General features: G+C 39.2%; 1 protein-coding gene across 1 annotated transcript; it reads left to right on the forward strand.

The window, feature by feature from the left end:
- The first annotated feature begins 842 nt into the window (after nt 1-842).
- On the forward strand, nt 843-5,975 carry LOC131037991 (beta-fructofuranosidase, insoluble isoenzyme CWINV1-like). Its single transcript, XM_057970258.2, has 5 exons — nt 843-1,700; nt 1,917-2,078; nt 5,271-5,512; nt 5,608-5,698; nt 5,797-5,975. Exons 1-5 carry the CDS (start codon nt 843-845, stop codon nt 5,968-5,970), a joined length of 1,527 nt encoding a protein of 508 aa, XP_057826241.2. The 3' UTR covers nt 5,971-5,975.
- Nucleotides 5,976-13,694: the final 7,719 nt, after the last annotated feature.

Raw genomic sequence — 13,694 nt, forward strand, 5'->3', positions numbered from 1 at the left:
AACAATCTAGACACCCAATTACTTTGATTATTTGCTTCCTTGAGGAAAACTTTATCTTTATTGACTCATTCATCTTCACAACAAACTAAACACCCAATTACTTTGATTATTGGCTTCTCTGAGAAAGACTGCATCTTTATTGATGCATTCAATTTGACAACAAAGTAAACACCCAATTAGGCAGGGGTTTCATGAGGGGGGCTTAAGCCACTGAAGATGGGGTGGGGCTAGAAATTGCCCCATCAACTTAGAAGTATTTTTTGTCATTTGTCAAGAAAATATGGGACCGCTTGCACTACAAAATTCTTAAGACCACCACCATTAAAATATTCCTAAAATATCTCAGCAGCTACAGCCTCTCCATGAAACCCAGCCTTACTTTGATTATTTGCTCCCTGTTCTTGAAGGGATGGGGTTTCTGAATCTCAAAGTCCCTGCAGCTTATGTAATAAGCTTCTGTTGGCTATGCCTAATTACTTGTGAGAGCACAGAGCCTTTCCGGATAGAGCGCAATTTGGATACCCTCAATACAAGCATTAACCAACTGTATCGCACTGCATATCATTTTCAACCTCTCAAAAACTGGATGAATGGTTCGTTTATTTTACAGAACCTTTGATTTCTGCTCTTTAAATTGCCAAATGATTGTGCTGGTCTAATAAATTATGTTTTGGATTGGCTTTTTTGATATGGAATGCGCCTTTGAAAACGATGAACAGATCCAAATGGTGAGTTTCCAATACAGATAATTCATACTGTTTACTTTTCATAATTCATAATTTGTACATTCAAACTTGAGGAAGATAATTTTACAGGGAACGATATGTTTTGATACAGGACCCATGTTTTACAAAGGCTATTACCATTTGTTCTACCAATACAATCCGAATGGAACTATTCCGGGTAACATTGTGTGGGGACATTCTGTGTCACAGGATCTGGTGAACTGGAGATTTTTGAATGCAACAATTATACCTAGTGAATGGTATGATATAGGAGGCTGTTGGTCTGGATCAACTACTTTTCTTCAAGATGGGAAACCTGTTATTCTTTACACAGGAATTACCAACGCCTCAGAACAAGTACAGAACATGGCAGTGCCTAAAAATTTGTCAGATCCTTTCTTAAGAGAATGGGTTAAAATACCTGAAAATCCTATTATAGTTCCAGACGGAGACATGGATGGGAGTAATTTCAGGGACCCAACAACTGGATGGTTTGAATCTGTGGATATGAAGTGGAGAATTGTTGTTGGTTCATTGGAGGGAGGAAGCAGGGGAAGGGCACTTCTGTACAAGAGCACAAATTTTATCAAGTGGGAGAAGGCCAAACATCCTCTGCATTCCTCTGAATCTTCAGGAATGTGGGAATGCCCTGATTTTTATCCAGTTCATATTTCAGGAAAGCAGGGTTTGGATACTAGTTTTGTTGGGCCTTCTGTGAAACATGTTATGAAAGTTAGCTTGCAAGCAAGAGGACATGATTATTATACTGTGGGGAGCTATTTGGTGGATGAAGATATATTTGTTCCAGATAAGGGAAGCCAGGATGATGAAATTGATTTAAGGTATGACTATGGCAAGTTTTATGCATCTAAGAGTTTCTATGACGTTAGTAAGAACAGAAGGGTTCTGTGGGGATGGATCCCTGAATCTGATAGCCAGTCAGATGACATTATGAAAGGGTGGGCTGGTTTGCAGGTACTGCCCACATTCACTGATTGAACACTAGTTTTATTTGTGTTTTTGAAAGTAGGTTGTCTCCAGTGTAGAGCTATTTGGTAAATGTTTGGCCTCCCCACTAAACCAGAATCTGATTAAAATGGTTGCAAGGCAATACTTGATCATAATTTAATATTTAAATGTCTTATTTGAAGATAGTTCAGATTCATTTTGCTTTGTTGATGTTGTGTTTAGGGGATTCCAAGGACCATCTGGCTGGATGATAGCACAAAAATGAACCTGATACATTGGCCCGTTGCAGAAGTAGAGTCTCTTCGTGGAAAGAAGACGGTCAAGAATAACACTGTTCTAAAAAGTGGGGAGGTTGTAGAAATCTCTGGGGTAACAGGTGCACAGGTATTGTTTTTCTTATACAGTTGCTTTCATCTGAACTTTGAGGTCATGAAGAAAGTTTTTAGATACGGTGATAAAATTGATAATATTGGTTTTCGTTTTAGGATTGTTATGGACCCATTTTCAGTGAGATTAAAGAATTAGTTTATGTTTTTGGTTGGATTTTATCTTATCTTATATGTTATTGTTGATGTTATTAGATAAATTTATATATAAAATTGAAAGATATTATTTTGGAGGTGCTTTTATTTTTATTTGTTTGATTAAGTTTGTGATATAAACGAAATAAACTTGTTGAAGTGATCTAGTAACATCTTTTATATAAAACTTATTAGATGAATTCTTATATTAGAATTATAGTTTTACTTCAATGTCTAAATCATTTATAGATAACTTGAATGAATAATTGTTTTTTTTTTGGATTATGCCACTAAACTTTTTTATTAATATTTTTTATTTTTTACATAAGATTCAAAGATCATACCGAAGGAAAGAACCCTAGGAAGAAAACCTCCGGTCACACAGCTCGTAACATAAACATGTAGTATCTAACAGATCAGTTTATACATCCCACCCAAAACCACATACAAAATGGCAATTTGACAATTTGCAAACCCATGGGATAATTTTCAAATGTAGACTCCACAACTGCTATCAATGGAAGAAGACAAAATTTTCCAAAGCCCTGTGCCAAATCCCATGAGCCAAAAACCTTCCTGCCAAAAAAGAAAGTATCAAAAAACCTTTGGAAAAACACTATTGTATCAAATACCATGAGATCGAACTCTCCTCCAGACAATGAACATGAATACTTGAAATGAAAAGGGAAAGCGAGAATAATTATCATCATAAAATTTTACATCAACATTACTCAAGAAAATCACATAACTATTGCTGCAAACCTTCCTATACCCTAGAAGGAATTTCCTCAAAACCCACCTCTCGTTGATTAGTATTGCTATCAATGGCTAAATTTGCCAAATAATCCGCAATCTTATTAACTTTTCTGTAACAATGGGATAACAAAAATGATTCAAACAATTCTAATTTTTGTAAAATGAGATCAAGTATATACTGCAAATTCCAACAATTCAATTTCTTTTTCATAACACATTGAATAATCACCATAGAATCACCTTCAATTATTAAGTCCTTAATTCCCAAATCCAAAAGACAAAGCATGAAATTCCGCATAATTGTTAGTTTTAAAACCAATAGCATGACACTTAGCTCCAATAAAATTTGCATTGTGATCATAAATTGCCATGCCTACCCTAGCCAGCCCAAGGTTACCACGAGAGGCCCCATCAAAATTCAATTTAAAGTTCCCCTGTGGAGGAGGTTTCCATCTAGCAGAGCATCTCCTATTGCATCATTCTTTTTTAAAATTGAACCATGAATATCCTGTTGTTTCGCTCTAGCCAAACATTCCAAATCACAATAGATGGAGATATGATCCAAAGGCATGCATTAAAAGATGAGGCAAACATAAAAGACCAAGATTTAAAATGGAAAATGAGATCCTTACCAATAACAAAAGATATATTTAACTTGAATGAATAATTATTTACCCTAAATAATATTGATATAAATTTTTTTTTCCAAATTTTCACTAATTTCCAGCAGATAATGCTCATTCTCTCAGCCATAATTTTAATGCTTCTAGGCAAGGATCATTCCTTAAGAGTAGTTTATTTTAACCTTGACCAGAGATCAGCCACTGTTGGCCTCAATAAACAAATAATTACAGCTTTTCTCGGCGAAGTTAAGTTCAACTCTATTTAACAAAACCACTAATAGACTAGGCAGGTTAAACCTCTGCTTCACTTTCTCTGACACACATTAGAGTTTGGGCATTTGAACCTTTATTTGTATGAAAGATACTTGTTTTAAGTGGAATAGTTTAAACAGTGTAAATTTTTTGTGTTGACGTAGTCTCCATCATAAACAGGCTCTTAAAGGTCAAAACGTTCCCATTAAATTTGAGGTTTAATACTATCAATGAAATTAAAAATATTAAAAAACCACTTTTTACAGATCTCAAATGAACTTATTGTTTTTCTTATTTTTTAATTTGTACAATTTAAATATTTTTTTTTAAAATTTAAATATAGAATAAATAGAATAGGGAAAGGGTATTAGTAGTCATCCATTCATCTTAGATTCATGTATTCAAATTTTAAAAAAATATATTGGATTTTGACAATTTTATTGGGTTTCTTTGTATGTGATTTAAGAGCTTATATCTATTGTTTCGACTTCTAGATGGTTACAACGAATGTGAGAGGATTAATTACCCACACAAGGTTCAAAACGTGGTCATTTCAATGTGATTTCCCAGATAACTGTCCACTTTATAGCTATTTTTTTTACTTTTGAGTAGTTATAACAAATGTGAGAGGATTAATTATGCACACAAGGATCAAAAATGTTAAACTTTCTGCATAGCAGAATACAGATCTAGCTAGAAAAAGAAGACAAACTTGTTGAGAAAACAAAGAAGAAAAACAGAGCTGCAAGAATGAAATTATATTAATTCACTGTGTCAAATTACATTATGCTGAATGCATATTTATACAATAAGTAATCACCGCTCTGAAGAAAATACGGAGGAAACAAAAATAACCACAGTAAGAGCTGAAATTAGGGTGAAGAGAAGAGGCTGTGAAAATAATGCATAGCATGCAATCTTGAGTTTTTTGTATTTAACGGAAGAGATTGTGTTACAACAAAAGTTGGATGCTTAGTTGGAATTAACACTAAAACTGATTGTGGAGTGCACTCTCACCATAAATCAGGAAGTTACACTAACAAGAAAGTGGTCATTTCAATGGCATCTTCTATTATTACTTACATGTTCCTCTAATAAATGTTTTGACCAATATCTAGATATCAATAAAATTGCACAACTCCAAATAATTTTTCTTTTTAATGAATAGTCTATATACAAACCTATAACTATTGATACAATAAAAAAATTTAATGCTTTATGAAATGCTGAATTTATTTTAGTCAATTTAATAATAAATTCTCTCATTCTCTCAACTTTCTCTTAGCTGAAAAATCATGAAAAGAAATTGTTTTGTGAAATGCTGAATTTCTGTTATTAAATAATAAATTCTCTCATTCTCTCACCTTTCTCTTCACTAAGAATTCTTCAAAAGAATTGGTGTTACGTTATTTATGTATCATCAGGTGGATGTGGAGGTTTCATTCGACCTTCAGAGAATGGAAATTGCAGAGTTTGAAGAGATGAACGGAACTGCCACTGCTCAAGAGTTATGTAGCAATATTGGAGTATCTCACCAAGGTGTTGTTGGGCCATTTGGGCTGTTTGTATTGGCTTCCAAAGATCTCACTCAATACACTGCTGTGTTTTATCACCTTATTTCACATCAGAACAAGTTGAAGCTACTAATGTGCAGCGACCAGAGCAGGTAGTTATTTTACCATAAGTTTTATGATTGTCAGGGCATACTCTTGTGTGGTAGTTATGATATGAAGAACTCACATTAATTTTTCTTTCCTGCAGATCATCAACCCTGAAAGATTTGGATAAAACAACTTATGGATCCTTTGTTCCTCTAAATAACCCAAAGAAGATTGTTTCATTGCGAGTGCTGGTAGGCTGTGAATTTTTCAGTTAGATCAAGAAATGTAATATACAAGGAATTTTTATTTTTTTTGTATGTATTGAATACGTAGAAGTTGTGATGGACAGGTTGATCATTCAATTGTGGAGAGCTTCGCAGAAGGGGGGAAAAGTTGCATAACATCTAGAGTTTATCCAACGTCAACAGATTTGCATTTGTATCTCTTCAACAATGGCTCTTCCACAATTCTTTGCAGCCAGTTAAATGCATGGGATATGAATACTACTAACAATGTTTATTAGTACTTGCTATAGGTAATGCTGTTGCTCAAGTTGAATTAATCCATTTTGGATTAATCGAAACTATTATTACTTAATCTTTATAAAATTGATATTTATATATTATAGAAATTATTTATCTATATTATAATTGATTTAAAAGATTTAATATTTTTGATAATAAAGCAACCAAAACAAGGGGGCTGACTCAGAAAATACAGCAAGCCTCAAAAGAGAGCAAAACCAGCACACTCACAAATGCCAAGTGGTAGTCAGCCAATGCCTATCTTAATCATCAAAAATAAAAACTGCCTACAACTACTAGATAACCCAAGATTGATAACAATCTCGTCCAAATAGCACCTTAAACAACAAAAAATCAGCGTATTGTTCATACTATAAAAACTGAGGAAAGTAGTAAGAGTCTTAAACATAACGGGGATCCAATAGATCCATAAATTAAAACTATAACAAAAAAGAAAAGCTTCCACCATTAATCTCGTTTTTCAGCTCCCAAGTGCTATGAGAGTAGAAGCCTAGTCCAATATTCAGCAAGGAACTCAAACAGTTCCTTCATGGTGTCGCCTTCCAGCCCGCCCTATTCCAATTTCTCCTGGTGCAGCAGGCACATTGAAGTAGCCGAGGAGTGCATGACCTTAATGGCGAATTTCATAATTTTGTTGAGATGGGACTCTAGATAGTCTAGCTTCTTCTTTACTCCATTAAGGTCCTCAGAGATAGCATTACAACCCGCACACTGCACCATCTCCTCCTCCTCCCTACCTTCAGCAGCAGTCTGCCTGCCCTTAGACTTTCTTCCATCCTCCTCAGAGATATGCAGGGGGGGGGGAGTGTTAGAATAAGGGGAGGTGATCTTATTATCATCCTTGATAATCTTAGAGTCAGGGGTCTTTGTACCCAGCTTGGAGGAATTCGGGCCTTTCGTAGCCTCCATCTCATCCTCAACCTTATCACTTTCTGCCTTCTCAAAATCTTCCTCCTCCTCATTAACATAGTTCTTCCTAACGATAATTTGTTTCATCCGGGGTTGCCTTTGTTTTTCTTCCCAATTTTGGGGGAAATGAGAGGGGCGTGGTCAAGGGATTGACAAAGCGTAATAGGCTTTTTCGAGGTCTTTTTGAGACCTTTTTTGGAACCAGCAGGGGGGGCCTAGATGAAGGGATCAGGTTGAACAGAGATGGGTTTAGGAGGACATAGGGCCCTGTGGAAGTTGTAGAGCCAAAACATCAAACCCTGGTGGAGGATGGTGTAATTGTTGTCTTGACTCATGCAATGGTGGACATCTTTAGCAGTAGACTCTAAGGTGTTTAGTAAAAAGAATGGGAAATAAATTGAGCAACAGGAAATGGTAATAATAGAAAACACCATACCTTCCCTCAAGGGTAAAGTATTTCATAATAATTTTTCACACTTGGTCCAACGGGTAGGGAAGGCATTCCTCGTTGAAACCCCCATGCATCTTGACAGGTTCCTCACCCTTTTTGTAGAAGCGGTTCATACTGGTCTCATTCGCGACCTTGCTAGTTTTCTTCCACTTCCTTCCCTCAGTTGAAAGACTCGTAGCTTGGGCAATGACGTCCTCACTAATTTCAAACGAAATATCAGCCATAACAACTCTCTTGTCATTCCAGCTGCTCACAAACTGCATGGAGAGGTTTTCATCAAACCCCGTCATGGCTTCCATGAACGGGATGGTGCCCCCTTCCTTGGCATACATCCAAACGCAAGGGTCATTGCAAAAGCAATTGTCAATAGTGTCTGGCTCAACCCGCATTAAATCCCCCCCATAATAGCTTCCTCCAAAGTGATGTTGGGATGTAGCATAGACCAGAAAATGGTTATGTAGAGGGAAAAACTAAAGTAGAAGATAAGAAAAATCAACCAAGAATTCGCCAAAGTGTGGTGAGATTTGCAATAATTATCTTTTGTGGTGTTTTTCAAGGCATGCGTCTGCCAGCACTAGTAAGCATGCAAAGGGACACCTCTTAATTCATCCGCCAACTTGCAAAGATCTTCATTATGGAGAAATCTTAAGTTCCAGTTATAGTAATAAGTGATGTACTTGCTAAGGTTAGTCAAGTTTATGATTAAAAGTTGGCGCTTCAATCCTTTGGTAATACAATTATCGGTGGACGACCACATTATCACTGGACCGGTGCGCTGGAGAAAATGGGGACCACTGGAAGCCTCCTTGGCGTAGCCCGCCCAATTTGAATTTGAATTTTCCTCCTGCAGCTTGACATTGTAGAGGGGCAAAATGACCCCCCATAAAAAATGACATAGCACATCATTGGTAAGTAGAGAAATTCTGGTCTCTCCCAATTAGGGACTTCTGCCTATAAGAAAGAGAATCAAGGTGTCTCCAGCACCTTGTTCCAGTTATCTCAAGGCCCGTCGCTGTTAGAGAGTCTGCCACCGAGTTGCCCTCTCTGTAAATGTGTTGAATTTGAAATTCCTCAAGCTAGACTATCATGGACCAAATGTCCTTGATAATGTTGCTAATCATCTAGCTTACCCCTAAAAATCCTTTAGCCACCTTAATAATCAGCTTAGAGTCCCCTTCAATGATCAGTCTTTTAGCATTGATATCGAGAGCCAATTTAAGCCCCTAAAAGAGAGAAAGGGCTTCAACCATGTTACTCGAGACAGAGTCAAAATTCCCCACATAGGCCAGAATCAAGTTGCCCAGACTATCCCTAATAATTCCTCCTCCCTCTGTAACTCCACTGTGAGTAGCGCTATTGAAGTTAATTTTGAGCCATGAGGGGGGAAGTGTCGACCATCTAGTGTTAAGTCTCTCCATTTTTTTGAGTTGTCATATCGAAGGAAGTTGTCTTGCAAATTCCATGTTCTAATCCAATTGCAATCCATCACCAAAGGGGTTGATTGCGGAGTTTTCCATTTGTAGACCAAAGCGTTCTCCCTAAGGAGCTTTTTAGCTATGCCAACCACCATTTCAACAGAGTTATTAGTTTCACGAAAGATTCGATTGTTCCTTTCCTTCCAGATATGCCAACAGATATGGGGAGGGATGAGTTTCCAAAACTATCTAATTGGATGGTGGGTGGAGGGGCACTTCTAGTTGCTAATAAACTGCTACAAGTCTTCTAGGAAGGTCCACACAATATTAAATTTCCGTAAAACTTTGTGCCAGACCATAGAAGTGAAGGGGCAATGGATAAAAAGATGATTTATGCTTTCCTCAGCACAATTATACATGACACACTGATTGGCTAGCAGGAAGCCTCTCCTTTTAAGGTTATCAATAATAAGGATCTTCCCATGCAAATTCGTCCACCAGAAGAAGTTAATTTTAGGGATAAGCTGAGAGTTCCAAACTTCTCTCCAGCTATAGCAATCATTCACAGGGGCAAACAAGAGATTGTAGGTCAACTTAACACTGAAAGTCCCTGAGGGATTCCTGTAGCGTCCTAAAATTGTGACACTTGCAATTTCGACCGCATTTGGGTCTTCATGATGGCGACGCAACACTGAACCTGAATGGAGACCTCGAAACTTGTCCACGACATCAAAAACTGCATTTTTCCAGCACCCTGCCTGATCCCTCCTTGCACCCTACTGTCCCGGGAGGTGGGACCAGAGCGCCCAGCGCCCTGGTCCTTCAGGACCGCCCTAGTCCCCCAGGACCATGGCGCCCAACGCCCTGGTCCCTGGCCCTATTTTTGGGCCCGGTCTCCTATGAGGCTTCGGGTCTTTTTGTTTGCAAATTGGAAAATAACATTTCCTGGTCGGCCTAAGGTCAGGAAAATCAGTCTATCAGCCCTAATTGACAAGTATATAAACCACATTTTCCTCTCCCATTTCGATGGATGAAAAAAAGGTGGAAACGATATTCAAGCATTCAAGCATTCCTTCAAGCAATTGATCATTCTAAGTCTCCATTCAAGGCTAAGTGTTGCATTCAAGACAAGGATTCAACCATTGAAGAGGAGATCACATACAACATACAACATACAACATACAACAACATCTACACCTTCGCATGTAAGGATACAAACATCCTTACAACAAGGTACTGGTACTTGTTTTACATTACAGTCATTTACATTTACAGCATTTCTCATTTCTTGGTTAATTCCAAAACCGGGGTTTGACCTAAGGGCAAACCCCTAATCCCTAACCCCCCAATCGTCTTTGCTTTTCTGTGTGTAGGTTGCAGGTACGCAGCTGAAATTGAAGATCTGGAATCCTTGTGCAGAGACGAACAGATCCCCCTTCGTTTCGCGCATTTTTCGGAGGACCGTGTGCACGCCGGGCGCCATCGTCCCGTCAACTTTTGCTCAAATTTGCAGGACAGGGCCGTCTCGACATTTTACTGCTAATTCCAGGTCCGCAGCTTCATCCTATATCCCTATCTCAGTTTATAAGCGAATCTTTCTCATTTTCTATGCATTCCTTGCTTAATCATTCTATCTACATTCTTTACAAAAGAGGGTAGCCTTGCTGTCTTAACCCTTGAAACTCATTTAGAATCCAATCTTGCATTGCGTGGGATTGGATCTTGTGGGTTTCAACCCCTCTTTTGAATGTAAAGTCTCCCCTAAGTGAAAACCGTCAACCCTAGTAACCTCCCTTCTCTCTTCTTGGAGTTAGAAGAGGGGAGAGCAACTAGGGTTCGATTATTTTGCGCTTTACAATTCCTAGCCCAAACAAACTTATCAGTATGAGTGAAACGGGCGATCCTGACCTTCTCAAGAAGAGATTGTAACTCTCCAACCAAATGGTCCCAATGAGTATTATTTCCCAGACCATCAACAAACCTCAACCAGCAATGAGAGGGAGAAATGTAGTTTATCACAAGAAGACCCAGCGAGTCCTTGAGAGTTCCCATGAGGCAACTGAAGCGGGAAGAGGCCAAGGGTCTATCACCAATCCAATTGTCCTCCCAAAATCTGATCTTCTCACCATTGCCCACCTGCCATTTTAGGCCCTGTTTCATGTTTTTGACAATGTTGTTCCATATCTTAGACCCAAGTGGAAGCTCATTAGAAGAAAGAAGGGAAGAGAAGGGGGTGTGATTGAAATACTTAGCCATCATGATCTTGCTCCAGTCAGTTTTGTCCTTCAAAAAATTCCAACCAATTTTCCTCAGCAAAGCCTTGTTTAGGTCTGAAATTTTTTTGATCCCTAGGCCTCCCATGTACTTAGGTTTGCACACCACCTCCCAATTGACTAAGCTGATTCCAGACTTTTCCTCCATCTCCATCCACAAAAAAATTCTTTGGATTTTCTCAAGTTTCTCCATCATAGCAATGGATATCTTGAATAGAGATAGAAAATAGACTGGGACACCTTGAAGAGAGGTCAACAAAAGCTGGAGTTTACCCGCACTACTTAGAGTTTTCCGAGTACATCCAGTGAGTTTCTTCTGCATTCTTTCTAAGATTGACTCCTAGAAATGGGAGGTGACTATGTAGGGGAAAAAGCGAGACTAGGTTAACATGCCCTAATCCTACCTTTTGACACACATTACGGAATACGAAAGAGCCTAGAGATATCACACAATTGGCTACTTCTCTTTGTGAAAGAGAGAGCCACGGGCTACCTATTAGGATTTCTATTCCTTTGTTGTAATTGAAAGATAAAATGATACAAGTTCAAGTCCTAATCCCAAAATGCATGTATGAACTAATAACAAGATTGCAGAATTGAGACTAAACAATGAAAAGCTATAAACACAAGGACAAAACAAGAATGCAGATGCGTACCCGGAGTCAAAATTTGATTGAAAATGTTCGGGACGGGGGCGCGGGTGCCACGGTCTTGATTCTGTGCTGGAAACTACACCTGAAACTGCTGTCTTGCACTTTGGAAAACTGTCGAAAATGCTGTCTGTCAGGAGGACCAGGGCGCCCAGCGCCTCTGTCCCAGGGACCAGGGCGCCCAGCGCCTCTGTCCCAAGGACCAGGGCGCCCAGCGCCCCTGTCCTGGCAGGACCAGAGCGCCCCATGCCCCTGTCCTGGTCTTTTGCTCTGCAATTTGGTGGGAAGTTCGGTCTCAGTCTGCTTCTCCCGGATCTGCAACCTGCGACATCGTCCGAGTTCCGAAACCTGCACTTATATCTAATCCCAAGGGAGGGGTACAAGCCAATCTTCAGTCGGTAATCTCCTATTGCTCTTCAATGTCTTCCAAGCCCTAAATGGATGAATGAAATTGATAAATGTTTGATAGAGGGATGTTGAATGTTGTTGAAGCCTTCAAAGATCTTCTCTTTCGTTGCATATGAGGTTCCTGAAAACAAAAATCAGATCCTTTTAAATGAAGAAAGAGAGCTCTTATGTATGAAACCCTAGGTCATAATTTCAACTTTTGGCCGACCTAGAGATTGAATCTCCCACCAATTTCTTGGGGTTAAGCTTTATTTTATGATTGGATTGTGCTCCTAAAATTTCGAGAAAAATGTCCGGGACCATGTGCACTCCGGGCGCCACGGTCCTGACAAATTTTCACCAAATTTTCAGGACCATCGGATATGATAATTTTAGAGAGAATCCCAAAGTTACTGGTGATTTCGAGATGTTTTGACCCCCGAAACCAAGCCCCCAAGTTCAAAATAGGACTTAATTAGGGTTTTTGATTGAATGATGTATTGGAGGAATAAAATGAAAAGGGCACACTTTAACGAAAGGGCCCAACTTTATGATGTGGAGGACAATGAAATAGGACCTTAGACCTAATTAATTTGATTAATTAAGTGCTAAAGGAGAAATGCAATGCAAAATGTAAAATGCACCAAGGCGGGTGCTAAACTAGGTGTGAAATTGTACCACCCTAGCAAGTGCGTACAATTTACAACGCTACATTTAGCCCCCACTTTAGCGGTCATATGAGTACTACGTGCATATGCAAGCTAAAGTACAGAAAAGTAAACATCATTTGAAAAAGGATATATCCATAAGTTGTCGGACGAAGCCCCTAGTGGTATCTGCAGTACACAGTTAGCAATCGCACCCTACAAAACACACGTTAGATCACAAAATCACCTAATGCTTACTAAGGAAAGTGATGAAATTTGTGAGTAGCTATATGCCCCCCCTGTTTTGACTTGCTTATTAGGGAGGTGAAACAGGATAGCATGTTTACTTACGACAAATTGTGTAAGAGAGTATTGATGAGGGATGTTCACTGAATAGGCTTCATTAGAGCACTTTTTGGAACATCCCGAGAGTAGGGGAATGAAAATACAATTCCTACACAACAAACGGTTTGAAAATCGCATCTCCCAAACTCAAGTTATGATGAAATGAGTGATAGAGGAAAATTAGGGTTTTGAAAGTAAAGGTAAAGGAATGAAAGTATATACCTTGAAAGTGACATTTGCATTTGTCACTTTGTTGATTTCTGAGTATTGTTCATTGCAGCGGAGCCCACATAGCCATCATCATGCCTTCACGACGACCGGAGCGTCCCACGAGGATTGAGATCCTGCGACAGGCCGTGATCAATGACGAGCCACTAGACGAGCTGAGTAGACTGAACGTTGACTTTTGATTTTCTGCATTTGACTTTTGTGATCGTTTGCGGGCCCTGGAATCTGACCCTGGGCCCCACCCAGGGCGCCATGGTCCCTGTGGGGTGCCATGGTCCCTTCAGGGTGCCATGGTCCCTGTGGGGCGCCATGGTCCCCTCAGGGTGCCATGGTCCCTGACAGGGCACCATGGTCCCTTCAGGGCGCCATGGTCCCTGACAGGGCACCATGGTCCCAA

Source organism: Cryptomeria japonica, chromosome 3 (assembly GCF_030272615.1).
Source record: "Cryptomeria japonica chromosome 3, Sugi_1.0, whole genome shotgun sequence".
Taxonomy (NCBI): domain Eukaryota; kingdom Viridiplantae; phylum Streptophyta; class Pinopsida; order Cupressales; family Cupressaceae; genus Cryptomeria; species Cryptomeria japonica.

Bases quoted from the DNA above. Each gene is read 5' to 3' on its own strand.
- LOC131037991 (XM_057970258.2), top strand. From the start codon at position 843: ATGTTTTACAAAGGCTATTACCATTTGTTCTACCAATACAATCCGAAT. The intron at 1,701-1,916 runs GTACTGCCCACA...TGTTGTGTTTAG, and splicing joins AAGGGTGGGCTGGTTTGCAG to GGGATTCCAAGGACCATCTG. The intron at 2,079-5,270 runs GTATTGTTTTTC...ATGTATCATCAG, and splicing joins CTGGGGTAACAGGTGCACAG to GTGGATGTGGAGGTTTCATT.